General features: G+C 41.5%; 1 protein-coding gene and 1 long non-coding RNA gene across 9 annotated transcripts in view; one reads left to right on the top strand and one right to left on the bottom strand.

Annotated features, from left to right (window-relative positions):
• Positions 1–21,194, bottom strand: part of triob (trio Rho guanine nucleotide exchange factor b) — a 97,610-nt gene that overhangs the window by 3,026 nt on the left and 73,390 nt on the right. For 5 of the 8 annotated variants that reach the window (XM_008432160.3, XM_081597711.1, XM_081597709.1 and 2 more), the window contains 24 exons: positions 19,175–19,427; positions 10,198–10,484; positions 9,949–10,119; positions 8,200–8,295; positions 7,701–7,849; positions 6,789–6,855; positions 6,600–6,703; positions 6,375–6,444; positions 6,188–6,277; positions 5,998–6,090; positions 5,862–5,912; positions 5,657–5,734; positions 5,204–5,395; positions 4,935–5,112; positions 3,588–4,447; positions 2,499–2,752; positions 1,937–2,066; positions 1,790–1,817; positions 1,540–1,702; positions 1,334–1,455; positions 1,147–1,222; positions 838–1,038; positions 605–743; positions 229–415 (listed from right to left, as the gene is read on the bottom strand). In XM_008432160.3, coding sequence (XP_008430382.1) covers positions 229–415; positions 605–743; positions 838–1,038; positions 1,147–1,222; positions 1,334–1,455; positions 1,540–1,702; positions 1,790–1,817; positions 1,937–2,066; positions 2,499–2,752; positions 3,588–4,447; positions 4,935–5,112; positions 5,204–5,395; positions 5,657–5,734; positions 5,862–5,912; positions 5,998–6,090; positions 6,188–6,277; positions 6,375–6,444; positions 6,600–6,703; positions 6,789–6,855; positions 7,701–7,849; positions 8,200–8,295; positions 9,949–10,119; positions 10,198–10,484; positions 19,175–19,427 — 4,039 coding nt within the window. Of the gene's footprint in view, positions 1–228; positions 416–604; positions 744–837; positions 1,039–1,146; positions 1,223–1,333; positions 1,456–1,539; positions 1,703–1,789; positions 1,818–1,936; positions 2,067–2,498; positions 2,756–3,587; positions 4,448–4,934; positions 5,113–5,203; positions 5,396–5,656; positions 5,735–5,861; positions 5,913–5,997; positions 6,091–6,187; positions 6,278–6,374; positions 6,445–6,599; positions 6,704–6,788; positions 6,856–7,700; positions 7,850–8,199; positions 8,296–9,948; positions 10,120–10,197; positions 10,485–19,174; positions 19,428–21,194 lie in introns of those variants that run through there. The other 3 variants (XM_081597708.1, XM_008432167.3, XM_008432168.3) reach the window with 3 other exon arrangements.
• LOC103478368 (uncharacterized) lies at positions 10,484–12,142 on the top strand. Its single transcript, XR_535791.2, has 3 exons — positions 10,484–10,885; positions 11,344–11,468; positions 11,533–12,142. It is a non-coding gene; the product is annotated as an uncharacterized LOC103478368 (long non-coding RNA).

The raw sequence follows: 21,194 nt of genomic DNA, 5'->3' as shown, positions 1-21,194 counted from the left end.
TGAATTTAACTGAATACAGAAATCTTTCTTTCTTTCAGAGCAAACATACTGGAAACAACAGGAAAAATAACTAGTTAAAAATTTCCATCTCAACATGCAAATGCTTATTCTAATAAGTTGTCCTGTGTGTGCTAAAGCCACATCATTGCAGAAATTAGTCAACTATGATATATGTAAGGGGGAACTAAAGGAACTAAATTATATCCTCGGTTGAACGCGTCTACTGACCTAAGCTCCAGAGGTCAGACGTCAGAGAGACAGGCTGACCCAGGACCAGCTCAGGCGCAGAGAACTCCGGGCTCCCCAGCAGAGGATGGATGTGAGAGGAATGAGGGTCCAGTTGAACAGCGTCACCAAAATCAGTCAGCTTGATCACCGGCTGGGAGCACACCTGCTCCACCACGATGTTTTCAGGCTGCAATAGGGGAAGGAAGGATCAGAGTAAATCCTTAACAGCAGGAGGATTTTTGCCAGCTTTGAAATATGTTATAGTGTTTCTTATATATATATATACTTATGACTAGTTTATGGGTATGAAAAAAAAAAAAAAAAAGAAGAAAAAAACTTTTGAAATGTGCAAGTAAAGTAATGATCGTCCGCTTACTTTGAGATCAAGGTGTGCTACCTTCCAGCCGTGCAAGTACTGGAGAGCTTCGAGGATATCTCGGAGGTATAAAGCCACCTTCTCCTCAGTCAGGTTTCCCCAGCTCACGATGTAGTCCAGGAAGCGACCCTGGTCAGCCCTGACAGCGGAAAAAAACCCCCAAAACCAAACACGTCATCGGTCACATTATCATCAGCTTACACGTTAAGCAAGGGTAAATCCACAGTACTTACATCTCCAGTACAAGGACGTAGCTGTGGGCTGTCTCGTAGGTGTCCAGCAGTCTGACCAGGTTTGGATGGTCCAGAGTCTGGAGGAGTCGGATCTCCTGCAGCACCTGCTCTCGACACAGCAGCTTCTTGTTGACGTGTTTTGCTGCGATGGTGCGTTTACTGCCTCTCTGGTCACACCGCTTGGTCACCGAGAATCGCCCCCTGGGAAAAAAACATACAAAAAAAAACAAAGAGGAGAGTCACTGCGATGTTTAACGAGAAGTTTGCATTGACTTTGATGTGGCGGAATAGGCCGCGATGCAGGCTTACCTTCCAAGCTCAGTGATCTCTGTGAAGTAAGACTCAAAGCTACTTTTCCAGATGTCTTCGCTGCCGTTATTAGGAGCTGCAGAAGACATTCACATACAATTTTTAGACTCTGTCAGTTACGAAACACTGTAACCCCCCCCCCCCAAAAAAAAACAGGTGAAACATTGAACCACGACGCAAGTCTCACCTGACACCGTGAGGCAGGCGGAGGAGGTGACGGTGCCTGCTACGTTGGTGGCCACACACGTGTAGACGCCGCTGTCCTCCACAGACACTCGCAGGACATGCAGGGACGCCTCTCCTGTTTCACTGCAGTGACCCAGAGTCAAAGGGCGGCAGAGCGTGAGGCACGATTCGGACATCAGAACACGCTGACCTGAGGCGGGGTCATACCTGTACGTGACGCTGTAGTGTCCGTTGTTGCTCAGAATGCTATTGTCGGGTCCACGCCATGAGACAGCGGCGCGAGGTCGGCCACACACCTTACACCTCAGGGTGACGCTGTCGCCGCTCTCACATGACGCGTCGCTGAGAGGGATGAGGAACTCCGGGGGGGCTGCATGAAAACAAGAGGAGGTTTTCGTATTTTGTGTTACCTTTATCTATTCATTTTTTATAAACGGATTGAATTAAATCAGCTTACCATCGTAGATGAAGTTGGGATTCAGAAGCTGAAGGGAAAGGAGATAGATTGAGTTAAAAAAAAACAAACAAAAAAACAAAAAAAAGAAAAAAACAGTGGCACAGAGTGAATTGATTCGAGCACCATGGATCTCCTTCTGCTTCCTACCTTGACAGAAACCTTGTTAGCCAGGCCGTCCTGGGACTTGCGGTAGCCGTTTTCCAATTTTCTGCCATCTTTATCTCTTTTTTCAGACTTTCGACGGATACGCAGCGCAGTGTGCCATGACAGGGATTTTCTACGCCAAAAAAAGGAGACAATGTTGAAAATGTTTTTATTTTAAAGATTTGAAAAGGTGTTTGATTAATAGGCTGTCACAAGTAGAGCTATTGGTTGCCATGACAAAACAAAACAAAAGAAAAAACCTCGCAATGTGAAAGTATATCTGAGAAAAGACTCAAAGCTGGCAATTTTTAGATTTGGAGAATTTTTTTTTAGATAAGCATTATTACAAAGAAAGTATTTGCCGACTGCCCTGAATGTAGCAGAGAAATGCTGTGATACTGTTGCCTAATCTCAGTAATTCAAATTTTGTATTTCACTTAGTATTTATTTATTCAGACATGATTACAAATCAGTATGAAACCTTGGAGAAAATGGCCACGAAATTCTGATTGGTGCGTCACTCGTCAGGTGCTATTTATACCAAACGAACAAAACAATCTCTTACTTGATGGTTCCTTCAGGGAGGTCGGGTGTGGTGGAGGATGAGGTATGTCCCAACACGTAGCCAGGGATCCAGCCTTCAGCCGCTGGGGAGTGCTCGTTGGCGGCCCGGTACACCAAGAACATGTTCTGCTGGTTGCTGGCGAGCATTTGGACCACCTCACCCTGCACCACGCTGATCTCATCCTCCTTCACCGCCACATAGTCCTGAGTCACCAACATGGTGGACACACTGCTGCTGCTGCTACTGCTTTCACTCTGCTGGAGAAGAGGATCGTGGAACTTAGCGCACAACTAAACACTCCTGAAAGTAAACGATGTTGAAATTAAAACATTCGTCAAAGGAAAGTTGGTCAATAAGCCATCGAATGTGTGATTTTTATTGATGGAAACAGTTTATTGAATGCATGCGGCTACAAAAGCATTGCAAAATCCCTTTTTTTTTTCCCAAAAAAAAAAAATACAATCTTGCAATTGCACGGATGTTATCATTCAAAGTGAGGTTCGACAAATCGTGACACAGAAGTGGTGATCCTCAAGTGAGAGGCGCTGAAATGTTGAAATGTTTTTTGCACTCCAGGAATAAAAACTAAATTGACAAAAAGAAGGGTTGGATACAGAAGAGACGATGAGAAAAACAGAGTCGTTGCAGATGTGCTGTCCGACAGCTCCCTGATCAGTCAGATCATTGGTTGTCGCTTGTCACACAGAAGAAAGAGAGAAAAAGTGTTGCTTTGCGCCCTCTGAGAAGTGTCGGAAAATCACAGTTGAAAAGCAAACACCGAGTGCAGAGAGAGCGTCTCACAAAGCAGATACGACAGGAGCCCTGTGAGTCAGATCTGTTAGTAAACTCAAGGAGAGCACCAAGTATTCTCCACTACCGCTGTCAGTGAAGTTAGTACACGCCGGTCGGTAGATGTTAATCTCCTGTCAGTGTTTCAGTAGTTGTAGTTGTAGTTGCATGTAGAAGCCATTCTCAGAGCCAGCAGCAGGGTGGCTGGTTGAAAGCCAGTCAGTAAGTTAGGAAGTGGTTAGTGACTAGTGAGGAGCGCCGAGGCTCCTTAAGAGTCGTGACCTCGTCTTGACGTCTTACCCCGTTGCTCTGGGTGGATGTTACCGACTGCTCACTGGTGGAGGAGCAGGTGCTCATTCTGTCTGTTTCCTTACTGTGGCCGGAGTTGCGGAGGAAAGGCGGCATTCCTCTGCCCAGGGAGTCCCCACCACCGCTATTGTCACTGGGGAAGGAGAAGGAACCGGGCCTGCCGGCTGGAGAGGGAGGCATGGGGGGAACGACAGCCCAGAAAGGATTCCCTTTATGTGCTGGGCTTGAAGGGACGAACGGTTCCTTTCCTCCTCCAGGGGTTTGAGGGGATATATGCGGGGAAACTGTCCCAACTCGAGGGCTTCTGAGGGAAAAACTCAGAGGAGCCACTGGCATCTGTGGCACTGCAGTTTTTTGATGTGCCTGGGTTTCCTCGTACGCCCCAAAAGTTTGTCTCAGACCCCCGTCCGTGTTATCTGCTGGCCTGTTACTGTTATTATAGTTATTCCCTTGCGAACTGTCCGACCTCTTCAGAGTGAACACCTCAGAGGACAGCAGCTCTCCATTAGTTGGGCTGTCTGAATACGGGTAAGAGGGAAGGGACGGGTGGCTGGGGGACCACATACCTGCTGATCTGTCAGGCCCCTCGGGGCCCGGGGGGTGGTGGTGGTGAACGGGCTGGGGGAGCCGTGAGGATGGCTGTGGGATACGAGACGGGCGGGAGCGAGGGCCGCACAGGGAGGAGGAGTTGCCCCCTGATCCTCCAGAGCCTCCGCCTCCTCCACCTCCACCTCCTCCTCCCATGCTGGAGGTGCTGTTGGTGCTGCTACCTCCTGTACTGCTGCTGCTACTGCTGGGGGGTCCTCCACCTCCCACGTGGTTCCTCTGGTACTCTATGGGTGACGTTAAAGCTGTGGGACAAAAAAAAATAATATTTTTTTTTTCTCATGTCGTTAAGTGCATTTTGAAAGTTTTCTTCTTTTTTTTTACAGTGTCACTCTTTCAGATATTTTATTGAACTATTGTGTGACAAAAAAAGTATTGCACAACTGTGGCATAGTAGGAAAAAGGACAAATGGTTTTCCCCATTTTTAACAGATACATTCTGAAAAGCTTGAGATGTTTGAGTGAATTATAAGCCAATGGGAGCTTAATGGTGTACAGCACAAAAGAAATAAACTGTAACTAAATACCTTTATTGACTTGGATTTTAAGATGAAAATTAGTATCAGACTTTCACTAAGGCATTCTAACACAAATATTATCACACACTTTTTTCCCCCGATTTTTATAAAACCATGTATTTTTTATACAATCACAATAAAACAGACAAAGGCGCTGCAGTAGCTCCGAGTATACATATTTTTTGTACATAAGAATCAGAAAATTTGTGTTTACCATTGAGGAAATTGCGCTGGTTCTCCAGAATCTGGCTGACCTGGTGGACCCAGGCCTGACTGACCCCGGGGCTGGAGGAATGGAAGGTGAACCTTTCCAGGTTACCGCTGGATGACCTGGAGATCAGCGTAAACTTACAGGGGTCGTCTGAATTTTCCTCCAGACCCAAGCAGCTCACCTGCAAAGAAAAAAATCAGGTTTTATATATATATTCTTAAAAGAAAAACAACTTTCTGTGGCTCTTTGTGATTTCACTGAGCTGAACTCACCTTGATGCTATTTTTGAAGAGGTAGCCTGGAGTAGAGAAGCCCTTCTTTTTGTCCAGAGGCTCACTGAATATAACTATCTGCTCAAACAGAAACACTCGCCTCTCTTTCATTCTGGACAGGAGGCCTCCATCTTGGTCTGAGACCATGAAGGTGTCCTGCAGGAGCAGTCTGCCCTGAGCTACAATTTTACCCTAAGAAAAAAGGAAGAAAAAAAAGCACCAGAATCATAAAAAAAGTGTCAAGTAAAGCAGAACTACATTAGGAAGAAAAAACAGCTTCATCTGACGCATCGCCAACACTTCTTATTAAAATAAATGGTTTCACACTGACACCTGGTGGCAATGGACTTACTTCAAGTAATTTACAATGGGCCACAGATTTACTGTTATATATTGGCAAACTTTTACATGATTACTATAGAGAAACTGTGAGCTAATAAGTAGCAAACTTACGTCGAAACCCTGAAGGCGTCCAACATTCATCATGTCATTGCAGCGTTTTGGGACCACACACATCACTTCTACAGCTTTCTAAAACAGGACGAATGCACACTTTTAAAACAAAGCATTTGCACAAAAGTCAAGAAGAAACGTAGTTGATTACAGAAATGTTGGCATGATGCGAGATCAATTTCTGGTTTTATACTGAGCGCTGTACCTCCAGCTCTGTCGTATCAGCTCCTGCTTTTTTGGAAACTTTGAGAAGATCCTGTTGGGGTGAAGAAACATATAGATCGATGCAATTTGTGCTGTTTAATTATGCACTGATTTACATAAGGAGGTTTTTGCAGTACCTTCAGTAGTAGCTGGTACTTCATAATCCGTTGAACTGGTTTGATTAGCAGGTCTGTGATCTGTAATCTGTGACCCAATCGCTGCTTAAGGTCCTGGGCAAAGATATAAATATGTCACATTCATGGACCAGTCATCAACTAGACGACATATGTAAAGAGCTACAGGTAGAAAGTTCATAAAATGTTTTACCTCAAAGTAAGTGTCGATATATTCTGACACAATGTGTTCAGATTTGGGCTTGTTCTGACAGTACACAATGTACATGTGCAGCCTCCGCTCCTGGAATTGAGAAAAGAGCAAAATCAAATTTTATTTTACGTAAACAAAACATTTAACAAATAATGTTCATGGAAGACAGAAGCTTGTTTCTTTTAACCTGTTTGACAAATAAAGGAGCTAGCCGTTCAGGATCCTCCAAGCACTTTTCAAGTTCTCCCAGGAAAAAACTGTGGATATATGAAGGGAAAAAAAACTATTGATTTTACACAACAAGATGCATCATGTTGACAATCCTTTTTGTGTTTTTCTTTTATTTTTGTTGTATAAGCCCTCCTGCTGTAGCATGCAGGGTGTGTTAACTGGAAAAAGGCCGTGCACGTACTCTTTGTGCCAGTCGTAGATCTGATGGATGTTTCCAAAGACCATCTTATCTTTCCCCCTCATATCATCCGGAACTCCTTCCTCTTTCATCCTGCTCATGTAGCCCTGTGGATAGGAAAGCAAACACGTCTGTAAAACCCACAGGAAGCGTTGATCAATAATCCGACTGTAGATTTTTGTGTGGTTTCACCTCCACTACAGAGCCCAGGTCTCTGACATAGTCTCTCTCAGTCTCCACCAACTCCAGAAGCACATAGCTGAGCAGGAGAAAAGCGAAAATGTTACAGTTTCAAAAAATTCAAGTATGAACGTCAATAATGCCCCGGGACTCTGCGATGCAGTTGTTCCTCTCAAAAGTTTTACATTTTCTCACAATACAGCCACTAAATGCAGTGTATATTATCAGAGTTTTTTTACGTAAAGCTGGAAACCCATCATTTGTTATTGGATTATCCAGAATTTAGACTCATTTATCTCTCAGTCAGCTGTGACCAGGTTCCCTATACCTGCTACCAAACACATAATTTCCCATGTAGGCAAAAAGGTTTAGTTTTGGCCTCATTTGACGAGAAAACCTTGTCTGTCATCTCTTACATGACTGGAATCCAAATGTAAATACACTGTAGTTATTTTTTGCTCCTTTGGCATTTGTTATTTTTGCTCTTTCTTGTCATTGTTCTGTGAAAAACAGAACTGGAATGCTTTTATGAGCGTTTCCCACTCTAGCTGTGGATCCCGGTATAATACCATTTGTTCACTAATGTTCTCTGACAAACCTCTCAAGCTTTCACAGAACAGCGGCATTTACTGAGATTAAACAATATACAGGTGGATTCTTACTTGCAAATTGAAGAGAACTGGTTGCACTGGAATTTATTTAAAAATGTCAAAGTAAGGGGTTAAGAATACAATGTCATGCTAAATTTATGCACTACTCGTGTTGCGTATTATATTAAATTAAATTAAAAGGCCGCTGCATTAACATATATGTTAAACTATAAGTATCTCTACAAGTCACTGATCAGCCTCATCCAAATGAGGTCAAGTTTCACCCTAAACGCTCATGAGAAAAAAATAAAAATAAAAAAAGCTTGTAACTCACTGTCTCCTTTTGAGGAAGTTGGTTTTTCGCTCGTCCATTTCGTCGATGGGCGAGGAGGAGGAGAGCAGAGAGTTATCAGAGGGGTTGAGAGAGGGTGAGCTGCTGTCGCCTTGCTCCACTGACAGAGAACTGGGACGGTCCTCCAGGGACTGCACAAGAACAGAAAAGACAAATTGAAGATACAAAAAGAGTGAGAAAAAAAAAAGACACTTACAACAAGTTTTAACTTGTTTTCCATCAACATGAAGGATTTTCTGGATGTAGGACAGTGGCCACGAGTGTCTTAGGGATTAGTGCCCATTGGTTTGAACAGAGGACAGCTGGCACAGTTAGTCAGAGTTTTGACAGATGACAAGTAGGCTTGGATGTCATTCTCCATCACTGACACCAGGAAAAAAAAAAAGTGTGTTCTTTCGTGCACATCTATCAGAATTGTTTTGTGTACATGTGCGCCAGATTTACAAGTACTAGTGGGTGTTGTTGACAACTTTGTACTCACCATCTTGCTCTTCACCAGCTCCTCGATGGCACTGACCAACTCTGCGGCACTCGGTGTCTCTGAACTGCTGGGACGAGCAGACAGCCGAGACGTAGACTGAAAGGCAGAGTGGGTAGAAGGAATAAAGTAAACGACTCAAGGTGAATACATAAATCGTTATCGGTACAACGTTTAAAATGCCGCGTTGCATCTAGAAGGCATCTAGAAACTGGGAAACGTTTGGGCTGGCTGCTCACATGTGAAAACCAAACCCTTTTTAAAATAAGAAGTGAATGCTTCTTGAAATCATAAAACACATTTGCAAGTCTTATATTTGTGCATGCATATGTTCATTCTAGATGATCATCACTGCGAACGCTGATTAGGCTCACCATTCTGGTGTTTGGACCTCGATATTCCACATGTCCACAAAAAGAACTGCTTGCGTGTGGTTTTATCCTAATGGCATGATTACTTAAAGACCAACCGGGAGCCAATCACAGGGTGGTCTCATGGAAAAAGGGATCATTAGGTGGGTATAGGTCAGGGCAATTTTAAGGAGCAGAGTGCTTATAATTAAGTGCACGTGCAGTGACTGGTCAGACAACTCATTTATAGCGAGCAATGTTGCTTAATACTCCATTAAACAGTTTGCCTCTGCAACAGAGCTTAGAGAAAAATGAGAAAGGCGATGATTAAAGCAGAAAGGATCATTTGGGCATAACTGTTAACTCAGCAATACCTTGCTTCTGCAGACACCAGTAAATGGAGTATTGTCAATTAACAACACCAACAACAAAAAAAACAGTTACATTCCAAAGGAGAGAAACATAGAGAGAGAAAAGAAAAAAAACAGGAGCTAAAAAAATAAAAAAGACTATTAAGTGAAATTACATGGAAAGATGTGGAAACTGGGACAGGAGAGAGGCAGAACAGAAATCAACATAATGCTGAAGGAGCAAACATGCAGCCATTTGGAAAATAAGAGCAAAAAGAGAGAAAAAAATTATTAGTGCAAATTTAAGGTTTGCAGTATTTTGTTAGTTCTGAGTTGATGGAAAGTGAGAGTTCTACAAATTCTCCCAACATGAGTTTAAAATATGATTATATAGATAATCTTTTTCAGAAGAAACTGGCAATTTTTGGAGTAATATTCCTTACTCTAACTCTATACAGTGCTGTGAAAATGTATTTGTCCCTTTCCTCATCCATCTATCCATCTACTTTGGGCAAGAGGAGGGTATGCTGTGAACAGATGGCCATGTTGCAATACACAGGCACACAGGGAAACAACGATAGACATACCTAAGAGCAATTTAAAGAAACCAATTAACCTTTTTTGGTGGAGTACCTGGAGAGAACCCATGTGTGAATGGGGAGAACATGTGAAGAGGCTGTACAAAAAAATCTGCTTGTTTGCAATAATCTACTAGGGCACACTTATTTGTCCACATTGAATCAAGTAGCTCTGGATAGAATTTGAAACATTAAATGTAACCAATAAAGCAAAAGCTGAAGAATTTTGTAAAGAAACAAAATACTTTTTTACAGCACCACACTTTGGCACATATCTTTAACAACTGCCTTCCTACTTAACAAGAAAGACTGGCATTTATGAGTCATCATTCCGCTGTATGATAATATGAAGCAGTAAACAGAAGACTAAGGAAACTGAAGTGCAAACACAGAAAGAAATATTCCTTTTATTTGTCATCATGTCCTACAACAAATTATAAATTAACAGAGAAAGAGGTAAGCAAAATAATCCACCTTATCATCTTGGGAGTCAGGCTGCAGTAAGCTATGCTGCTGGATTGCCATAGGGGGCGGTAGAGGGACGGCGTCGGCCCCCTCCTCTCCTTCCTCCTCGCCGCAGCTCTGCATACCTGATGAGGAAGACTTGGAAAGGGTGCCACTGCTCAGCCCTTCGTTACGCATCCGCTGGAGAAAGAGATTGAACAAATGGGAGACTCTGTACTCTGCCAGGTCTGCTGACAGTTTCACGGCATCTGTTCTTACCTCCTCCAGGGTTTCATCTTGTGGCGTGGCGGCGCTGTCGTCAGAGTCTTTCTGCGAGCCAGGTATCGCGTCCATGTTCTTTCTCGTGCCGTCGCGATTTTTCTTGTGCTTGTGGGCGAGTTTCTTCACGTGCCCGTCAGCTTTCCCGGAGCTCAGCCTTCGCACCGGGCTGGTAAGCCACTTTCTCAAGGTGTTCCCCGGACGCTTGGGGCCAGGAGAGCTATGGGGTCCAAGAGTGTGACTGGACCCAGGCTGCAAGGCGTCGTTGCTGGATACAGACAATGTGTCTAAATGTAAGGGAGAGGTAGGGGGTGAGAGAAGAGATTATTAATTCAACTGGCGACAACACAAGCAATGCGAAGAGAAACCAACGCTAAACCATCTAAAAAGGTCAAACATCTGTTATTGTTTTGCAACCAGTAAATGCATCATTTTAAGTTCTTCCAGGTTGTACTGACCACAACACAATCTGGCTTGGATGACTAAAAGAAAGAAATGCAACAAGAAGTCGGGAGGAAGTATTTTGTCAAGACATGTCTGCTTCAATCAAGTTGTGTGACATGTAGAGAGAGCAAAACTACAGGGGAGTGACAGGAGGGCTGAGCAGAGTACAGTTATGTTGCCTCAAAACAGGTTTTCCCCCCCAACTTTCACTTTGTGATGAAATATTTTGGACATGGACATTTTGGTAAGCTTTTGGAAATCTCAGAGTCAAAGTACAGCCTGCCACATTCTACATTATTTGAGGGATACAGATACAGTACAGTTTTGACAATGTTAGCCTTGCTATTATTGCTAATTGCTAATATGCTAAAGCTGGGTCAGAAGGTAATCTTTAGTACTTTACTCCGTAAAACCCTGCTGAATGATGACTGCTTTCTGACACAGGGCAGGTGAAAGTTTTCCAAAAAAGTGCAGACTTTAAATGAGCCACTAAATGGCGAACTGTATGTCTGTAATGAGCCCAGAAAAGTCAAAGACGTAAAATCAAAATATAACCAAATTTCGATTATTGTCTGTTACATTCAATTCAGTTTAAAAATCCGGAAGTTTAGGTAACTGACATTGAAAAGTTTAAGAGAAAATAGAAGAAAGGTCAACACAAGACTGAGATTACTGGCATGTATTTGTGTGCTTATTGTTCAGTAGGCAGGCGAGCCACCTCCACACAGTGATGACGCTCCTTGGGGAATCTGTAGGAGGAAAAATCTTCATAGAAGAGAAACGCAACGAGGAAATAAAACAGGATAAAGAGAGGCTTCAGGCATTGAGTGAGTAAAGTTATATCCTTCTGTGTATTTTATCCACCTCTAATCTTTTCCTTTTGTTTTTCAGGAGATCGTCGCATTTCATTCATGTTGAAAATCATTCGTTAGGAGCTTCATAAAAAACAAAAAATAAAAAGTATGAATGTTACTGGAAACCAGCCAAAAATCGGATTTGAGATCGCAGCCTCTGGCATCGCCATCGCTTAGCCGTTTCATGGATGCAGATGCAGCTGTTAAACATTAATTCAAGTGACTCACTTGAGCAACACTTATGAATGACAGGTGTGTGTGTGTGTGTGGAGACTGCCTGTTCTCACACAGCCTGAGAAAATGCAACTGCGCTACATGTAAACGTGCGTGCCAGCGGTTGAGCCTCTGCAAGACTTTTACTGCGCTCCGTTTATAGGAAGCATGTGTTCACGCTTCACATGCGAGCAAAGAAAACAATGTAGTTCCCAGAAACGCTGACACTTCAGGCATTGTGAAGAAACTATTAAAGTCGTGTCCACTGACGTGATTAGCGTGACTGAATAAAATCGCTGTCTTGTGAGCTTACGATTTAAGATTATATGATCGATTCGTCATGACGGAGCACAATAAAATGTCGATTTGTATCTTATTTCCATTCAATAATTATTTTTCCACAGAAACGCATAAACACTTATTTCACTCCTCTCCTCTTGACTCAAGCAATCTATTTCAGGACAACAATAAAGTGAAGGAGATATGTTTGTCTTGCTTGAAGGAAAACCCACACAAAATTATGTTATTAGATTTTAGAGTTGATGTGATGTATGCCTGCCTACAACCACAAAGTGTTTCCAATACCCGCATACTCTGTAGTTATGCCTTTGTGATCGGAACATGAAATTAGTCAAAACAAAAAGTCTTTTTTAACTCACTATTCAGTCCCAGGATTATGTCTTCAATTACCAGTTTGGAAGGTTTTATTCAGCCACCTGTGCTTGCGATTTCCAAACTGCTTCAGCAAATCAGATTATTATTTATAGCATCTCCAATCTGCTATTAACAACTGATCACTGCTCTGTTCTGTTAGCATGTGTGGCAGGCTGATGAATCAACTCAAAAATAAAACCTAAATCCTCCAATAGATTGTGCAGATAAGTTGCCCTTAATTGAACTCTGGACAGCTGTGATGAAACAGCCTGGACCGTTACAATTTTACCATCTTTAACGCTCTTTATGGAGAAGTAAAACGCTGTTCTATGACTAATCAAACCAATGGGGATGTATTCTGTTGTCTAAAAGGGAAGGGGGAGTTTGGTTCCCAATTATGAGAAAGTTCTAAAGCCACCACTTTTTTTTAGAAAGACTTATTTTGCACCTCTAATAATGTTGCATTTTTGTAAAATAACATGGGTTTAGAAAGCTAAAAAACATACCAAACTGCACAGTTACAATTTCTTTATGTATGTCCAAAGAAGGCATGATCTGGTATGAGAATCTGTTATGCCTCAATATTCTTAAAATACCAGTTTCACTGTTTTTGCAAAAGAAAAAAAAGGTAAATAACATTTCTAACATGCTGCAATTTGTTTTATATTTAAAACTTAAAAGCTACTGAAACCCTATTTAGAAAACCCAGCTGTGCAAAGCAAAAGCAAACGTGTGCTTTTCAAGAGTACAAACCAGGGGAAGTACGCATCAGTCAGGCCTCTCATGTATAACAAACAGACCATGTTTCCTGCAGACATGCTGGGCTCACAAGGGAACATGTAGCCACAGTTAACAAGTACATTTAACATGTTACTGTGCAACGAAAGGTTTAGAAAGCATAGAATTGCAGGAAGGGAATGCTGCACCAATAACTGTCTTTAAAGATGTCTTCTAGATATTTGTTATAAAAAATAATCAGAAGACTTTTACCCAGCTTTAAGTGTGGTTCTGTTCACTTAAAGAGTAAAACAGCGTAGAAATCAATAACTTGCACCGCATGTTGCATGTTTAAAATGCTCAAGTCTCAACTAAACAAGCATTTATTGGTTGTGATAAGTGACCAGGGTCCTCTAAGAAGGATGTGAATGGGTACAACATGGGGTCAGCAACCTTGACACATTCCTCCTTGGAGAGTAATAACTCTCCAGACACATGGAGATGGTCGAATGGGAGCCCTTTCCCCCTGCCTGGGCTCTCTTTCACTCTGGAGACACCTCAAGGACAGCTAGTCCTGAGCTTATGCGCGGGAACCCCCTCCTGACCTCGCTGTCCAAATCTAACAATTCCAGCACGTCCAGCTGCAATGACATGATGAATGTTGGACGCCTTCAGGGTTTCGACGTAAGTTTGCTACTTATTAGCTCACAGTTTCTCTATAGTAATCATGTAAAAGTTTGCCAATATATAACAGTAAATCTGTGGCCCAAAAGATGTAATATCTGAGACAAATCCTAGGTCTGTCCACAATTCTAGCAGTGATACATGCTCAGACAATCTTTCCTGGAAAACCCTAAGGAGCTCTTGCGGGATGTGCAAACGGCCTTACATGACTCTCCTAAAGACAAGGTAGTCAGAGGCCCAGATCAATGTTGCAATGTTATTTCAGCTGCTTGTCTTACAGTAATCCTCTAGCTTCACGTTTTTGCTATCCGAGATTGGAAAATACATGTGTGTCCTCCCGATTCACCTCAAATCCTACTCCCTTCTAATATCCTGAACAAGCAAACAAACAACAAGCCTGCATCAACTAGCATTTCATTCAGCTTCAGAGTTCTGGTGACGAAAAAAATGTATTCCTTTCAGGTGTCTTGGAGAAAGGGATGCATCTAAAAGTCGCAGGATACAGTAGATTCTGGAGGGACAGGACTGGAGCTCCCCTGCTTTACAAAATGTCCTAATATGCTTTTTAATCTTCTAATATCCTCCTGTTTTCATTAGGGAAGAGCTGTCCTTGTCTACTTTGCTTCCTGTTTAATTCATCAGCAAATTCATTTGAGCATTAAACTGCTGATGCGACTGGGACAGCTTTAGCTGCAGGACTATCGATGCATATCTGCACTGAGCAGAAACACGGTGAACAATGTGAACCTAACAAATGTGCATACACAAGCAAAAGCACGTTCTATGCAACCCAAATTATCAGCAGATATTAAACTTCATAAAAACTGTCATCGAGTCTGTCTACCAATATTTTTTGAAGACATATTGGAAATGTACTAAACTGTGTTCATGTAATGTCCAACACAACACTGCAAAATTGTGAAGTGGAGGGAAAACATTATGAGGTTTGCAAAATGTTTTAAACATTTCAATCCTCCTTAATTTAATTACCTTCTAATAAAGCCTGGGGCACTAAGTTGCTTTCAGAAGTTACCTAATTGCTAAATAAAGTTAACCTGTGAATAATTTAAACTCGTCATAAACAGCTAATCCGTCAAGGCTCCACAGGTTTGTCAGAGAACATTAGAGATCATACAGCATCAAGAAACATACCGGACAGGTCAAGGACAAAGTCGACTGGATGTTTATCGCAGGTTTAGGTACATAAACAATGTCATCACCCCAAACTGAAGCAACCAAGGTGCCCATGACAAATCTGGAAGACCAGATCCACAGCTAAGAGTCTGAATTTTTCAACGACATAACTATTTTTTGTTACCTCAACAAAACTGACCTTCACTAGCGAAGGAGAAGAAAAGTAATGCTAAGAGAAAGACAGAAGAAGTCATGTCTGCACTTTGCCAAGAGTCATTGAAGAAAAACAAGCAAAAAAAACGAATTGTGTGGTGGAAAATAATAAAAAAAAATAATAAAAAAAAATCCCTCCACTTAAAACACAGCAGTGGCAGCAACCTACTTGCTTTTCTTCAGAAGTTTTGTGATGGCCTAAGCAAATAGTATTCGAGAAAGCTAAAAATAAGTTTGTGACCAAAATCTGAACAAGTTCACTAAACAAGTGGCAACGCAGGCCACTGCAAAGAACTTTGCAGATTTACAAGGTTTGCACTAAGAATACGAGTGGGGCTGCATGTGGGGGTCGAACATACGACTGCAGTGATTAAAAAGGTCTGTGCAGCAACACGGAAGCATGCCTGGGATTCCAGAAGTCTCTCCAGGAGAGCGTTTTTTGGGTGGTCTTATCTTCCGCAGGAGAATTGATGCAAAAACACACGGCTGGAAGATGTGGTTAAGGACCTGCCTTCGGGGGAAGAGGTACAACGTGTGGGAAAGCGCTGGGAGACTTGACATGCTTATCTGTAAACACATGGAGAAGGCTTGAGAGGGCTTCCCACGGCAGTATTCATGGAGCACAGAATCAATCAGAACTGGATTTTGTTTAGCTTTCATTGTATACATCTGACATCTGCGGAGCAGTTGAGGAAAAACTACATTCTAAAAGCCTCGTTCTCTTTTTGCTCTTATATTTTTCTTTCTTGCTGAGGTTTACAGTAAGATCCACAGCCCATCTGTGCAGAGCCTGCCTGGTGAGCCCATACACACACACACACACATACACGCACACACACAGAAACATAATCTAGTGATAGAGATTGCAGCAGATTTAAAGCCGCATCACATAATAATGCATCGTCTAAATTAATTTCAGCGCCACAATGCCACAACCTGATCCAGAGATGAACTTTAAAATGACTGAATAAGAAAAGATGCACTAGAAGCATAACACAAAAAACCAGCTGTTTCACACACATTAAAGCTTTCTTTCCCACACGTAGAACTTTTGAGATGAAAGGATACATTTTTGCAGCCTGGCTCATATTTTTCTTTCAACAAGAACAGCTTATCATTTATTAGACTCGGCTTCTATTGTGACAAACAACCCCGTTTTTAAATGTCACAAATACGTACTCCAAATGAATACGAATGAAAGCTTCCATGAGAGAGATTGACATTTACACGTGTCCTCCTAGAAATAACGTTTCTTCCTCATGTGTCGCGCATGATGGAAGCACCTACCCAGATCCAGCAGCCAGAACTTGCAGCTGTCTGAGGGGTCTTCCCCTGATAAATCCATTGAGAAAAACGGGCTCAAAGACACCAAGGACTCGATCCCACGGGCCATGTTCGCTTAGTATATAAGCCTCTTGACTCCCGACTTATTCTGTTAAAGCATTTCCACACGTATGAGAGTTTTTATGAAGAAGAAGAAAGAAAAAAAATCAGCCTAACCTAATCCGAACTGCTTTGGAAAAGGTCTTGCAATTAAATAAACTCTGCCGATATTCCACAGAGAGAAAGTGAGAAGTCCAGTGTGAGGCGAAAAGAGAAGTCAAATGCTGCATTATAGTGTAGGATGTTATCCTCTCCCTTTCTTTGTATCTTCTTTTCCTCCCTCCCTCCCTAGCGAGTGGGCTGCTGTGAGGATATCTCCTGTTCCAAAGGGACGTCTGGAAACATGCAGCTCATCTACCGTATTACCCTTTGTAGAAGCGCCCACACGAGCCGTGTGGGCGGGTGCATATTTTACAGGCATTAGGATGCATACAAGTTGTGCAGTATGCTTGGAATAAATATAGACTCTGTTATGAAATCCATCTGAAGTGAACAGGAAAAAAGGGTTCATCTGCAAATATGGAGGTGAGACACACAAAGATGCCTCAGTGAAGCTAAATGGGAGCCATAAGCAGCTTCAAGGCTACCAACAGTGAGGATATAATTAATATGTGTATGATTGTCAGCAAGTATAAAACAAATAAAAAAATAGAAAGAACACCAACTGCTCTGAAGAGTGATGCCTCTGTGTGGGCGCTTCCCTATTTTGTAAAAAAAAAAAAAGTTAACAGACAGAGAGGATGAAAATGGAGACATTCCTGGACAACAGTCTGATTTCCTGAACAGTCACTTTCTCACAACTTGGGCAAAAAAACAACAAAAAAAACTTAATTATTGATCATTAAGAAAGAAAGAAGATGAGAAAATAGCAAAGATGTTTTCCTCATTTTTTTTGTCCACCTCCTACACAGAGGCATTTTTTCTTTTTTACTAGAACAACCCCTGCAGGGAGAGCCTCCTTTTCATTACTTCCTCCGGTAACATGAAAAACAACACAAACTGACTGTGAGGGTGCAGTCAAGGAATCAAAAACACGACAGGACAAAGGAACCTAGAGTCGAAAGTTTTCAATAAGTGTTTGGGAAATTCGTTCCTATTTTCTACTGGACTATTGTAGTAAATCATTCAGTTAACTCCAAACTCCGGGCATATTGTCATTTAAATACAAATGCAGACTTTTCTTCTACCAAGTACAAGGAGGCTGCAAGCCAAATATTTCTATGCTTTATCTCCATAGAAACAAGCAGCCCAGCTCTCACCCACTCTTCCAGATTCCAAAAACCAAAATGCACATTTAGAAGATAAGACAGCAACCATCTTACATTTTGGTCTCTTCTGTTGTTGTCATTGTTGTTTAATTTAATCAGTCTTCAGGCGAATGATTTCAAGTGTTCAGTTGACAGGAAACAGACTAGTATACGTAACTAGAAGTACACGCAACTATGCTATTGTAGAAGCTGGAGATAATACTATCAGTTTTATCTCAAACACCTTTACTGAGTAAAGATGTCTCAAAGTTAGCCATTTTCAGAATCAACAAGGTGCTTAAAATACAATCTGAGAACTCGGATATAGGAGAAAATATATAATAGGGAATATATATATTCAATATCAGATTTTTTTTCCTCAGGCAAGACTTAGCAGATCACAGGAAGCCAGAATTACAACAACATTGCTCTGCTTTATCCTCTAATCGCTAATATATGACGATGAAGTCATCTCAATGTCTACTAGATGATTTTTACAAAACGTTGCTTATAGCGAAAGAAAGCTCGCCATGGGAAGGCTTTTGAAAAAAAAACTGTTCTTTCACAGCTAGTAAGACATCAGATTTGATACCAGCAGTCAAAACTTTACACAAAACTGAAATTAACCACAAAAAATATTGATTGGTGCAGCTCAACTGGAGACCGTTCCTCAAGAGTCTGAAACCAACACCTAACATGACCAAAAGAAGAACATTCCGCACAACGCCATGAAACGGATCAGACGGGGCTTTCTAGTCTCTCAGCGAATCACAAGATTGCAAGAAAGCAGATGGCACCAGATGATATCATTGCACTGACCCACAAAAAGCTGAAACTGAGCTGTCCCTGAGGACAAAGAAGCAGCATGAAGCATTGAAGCAGTGGTTAGACTCTTATGCTGAAAAGAAAAATTCATAAAAGCACTTTTAGCACCCCAACAAACATGCTAACAGCTTCTCATAATGACTAATGGAGTTGGTGACATCACATCCTCTGTCATTTCACCACATGCTGTTTCATGTTTAAGCCAAAAAGAGGGCTTCCAAATGTAATAATAAGGTAGGTAGCTGCTGGGAGGAAGTGAGAGGAAGTCATGAAATTCTTAAAGATAATTATTAGAGCTGCGCTTCAGATATGATCTTCACTGTTGCATAGCAACACTTGGAAATACATGTTTGTGTTTCCCGAAGCAGTTACTGAATAAGAAACTCAGGCTGAGAAGGTTAACTGTGATGTGTTTGCAAATAAAGAAGGAATCTTGTTAGGTGTCGCATGTTCATGTGCGTAACCGAGATACTTGAATAGAAGTTTTGAGGTTGGCTATCACATTAAAGAAAAAAAAAGATATTTACTTTGTCAGATATATTTCAGTTTGATCAAATATTTTTCAATCCACTTGAGCTTTAAGAAGTGAGGAAAACACTCTGGTCCTACCTTTGTGGTTGAACAGCCCCTCCATCTCCATGGAGGACCGGGAGTGTGCAATGCAGAGGATGGAGCAGGGAACGATTCCCTCCTGAGCAGGGGAGCGGTCCGTGGTCCTGACCAAGCACCAGTCTGGTTTGTCATGAAGTCGCTCCAGAACCTCCACGGTCTGTCCTCGGCGTACGGTAAGCTCCCCATTGCTGCTGCCGTTACTGGCCATAAAGTCGTGGATCACCACCGTCAGTTCGCAGCCACCAGATAGCTGTGATGGAAGGAGTGAATGATCGCTGATTAATATTTCAAATGCAGAGAAATGGGGCTGGTGATAGGAATCTGTTGATTTGTAGCTTAATTGTCCTTGACCTGGTTTGTTGCTCCCTGAAAGCACCGTACATCGGTACAACCAGGTCGTGCTAATACCAACGCTCTTCAGAGTGGACAGATGGAATATTTACTGCAGCATCATTATGATGCTTAAGATGAAATCAGAGAAAACAGAGATGTAAGCAGTGATTTTATTGGAAATTGCATATTCTATAAAATGTTGAGACATTTTTACGGGTCATCCAGGCTGCGTGAGAGCGAGACATTCAGCAGATAACAGCAAGGCTGGACTAGGTACAGAAAAGTGGATCTGTTTTATCTTTTCGTGCTTTCAGCCTAAGTACTTCATGGAACAAGTCGTATTTGGGATTGTTTTCAACCATTTAGAAAGCCAACAGATTACCATTTTCTTAAAGAATAAACACAGGGCTGATAGTAAGCTGTGACTTGAGCTGCGCTAATCAAAAGGTTTAAAATGTCGACTCTGTACATGATCTTGTCTCATTTTTAAAAGAAACCCAGTCTTATGTTGACATTTTCCTAACGGGAGAAAGGCAACTTCAAAGCCTAACGTACATAATTAAGGACTGCTCTCAGCAGGAAGGCTAGGAAACCTATTATTAAATGCAGAATTTGCTAAAATCAGAACCAGCAGGTCTGAGCTTTACAAAACACAGATTGAAAATATGCCACAAAATTCTGATCAATGCATTTGAAAAACATTTTTATTTGTTGACTGTTAACATGGCTGCATACCATGCGTGGAAATATTAAGGATCAAAATAGTAAACAGGAGTGAATTATAACACTAGGATAGTCTAGTGTTGTTTTAGTCAACGTTTCATCTAACAAAATATTATAAAAATTCAGACCTAACATACATTTGTGGTTTTTTTGTGTCATATTTAAGCATCTTTTCAATACAAATGTAATGTACCGAATCTGTAATCAATAAATCTACTGTAACAATTATTTTACTAATATGTAGACTAATGTATGTTGTTATACATATATCCATATGTATAGCAAAAGTGAGAGCAATAAAGTGAAAAAATTACAAGCAGTAATGATTACAGACCTAATTTAGCTAAACAGAAGAAAAAAAACACTATCACACAATCTGACTTTAAATGAGGCTGTTTGCTGCTTTTAATGCAAAATGACAGGTAGAGAAAATTTAGTTATATGAAAAATAAATCTCCATATAACAATGCAGAAAAAAAGTTATTAGAGGTTACTATCAATGTTAGTATTATTTTTTACAAGTGCATACACTATAGTCATGAGCTCCATTGCCAAATCATCCATGAAGGAAAAAGTCTATATTTGCAACATACCCTCTGATAGTGTGGCAGAGCCAGAGAGCTCAGGAGCTGAGAGACAGGATTGGAGATCTTCTCTTCCAGTTTGTCAATTGTCTTCCACTCCCTCATCATGAAAGATGGTCAGAAAAGCAAAACAAGTTCTGGAGCGCTGACTGATTTTCAGCAGGGATCTCTAAAATGTTCCTCAATCACACACAGAAGATGGTTACTCGATAAGGAGCTGTCACCCAAAGTACGGTCACACTCATTTTCTGAAATGTTGGTTTAGAAGCTACGTGGAATATATTTGAAGCTCTGGTCAAAGTTGAAAAATGATCCACAAGCTCTTCTTTGAAGTCCTCACTTTTAGACTACCGACGCTAAGATGATTTCCTCAGTAG

Source organism: Poecilia reticulata, chromosome 16, assembly GCF_904066995.2.
Source record: "Poecilia reticulata chromosome 16, P_reticulata-male-v2, whole genome shotgun sequence".
NCBI lineage: Eukaryota > Metazoa > Chordata > Actinopteri > Cyprinodontiformes > Poeciliidae > Poecilia > Poecilia reticulata.
The sequence above is the reverse complement of the archived record's forward strand: the minus strand, read 5'-3'. Positions and strand labels throughout refer to the sequence as shown.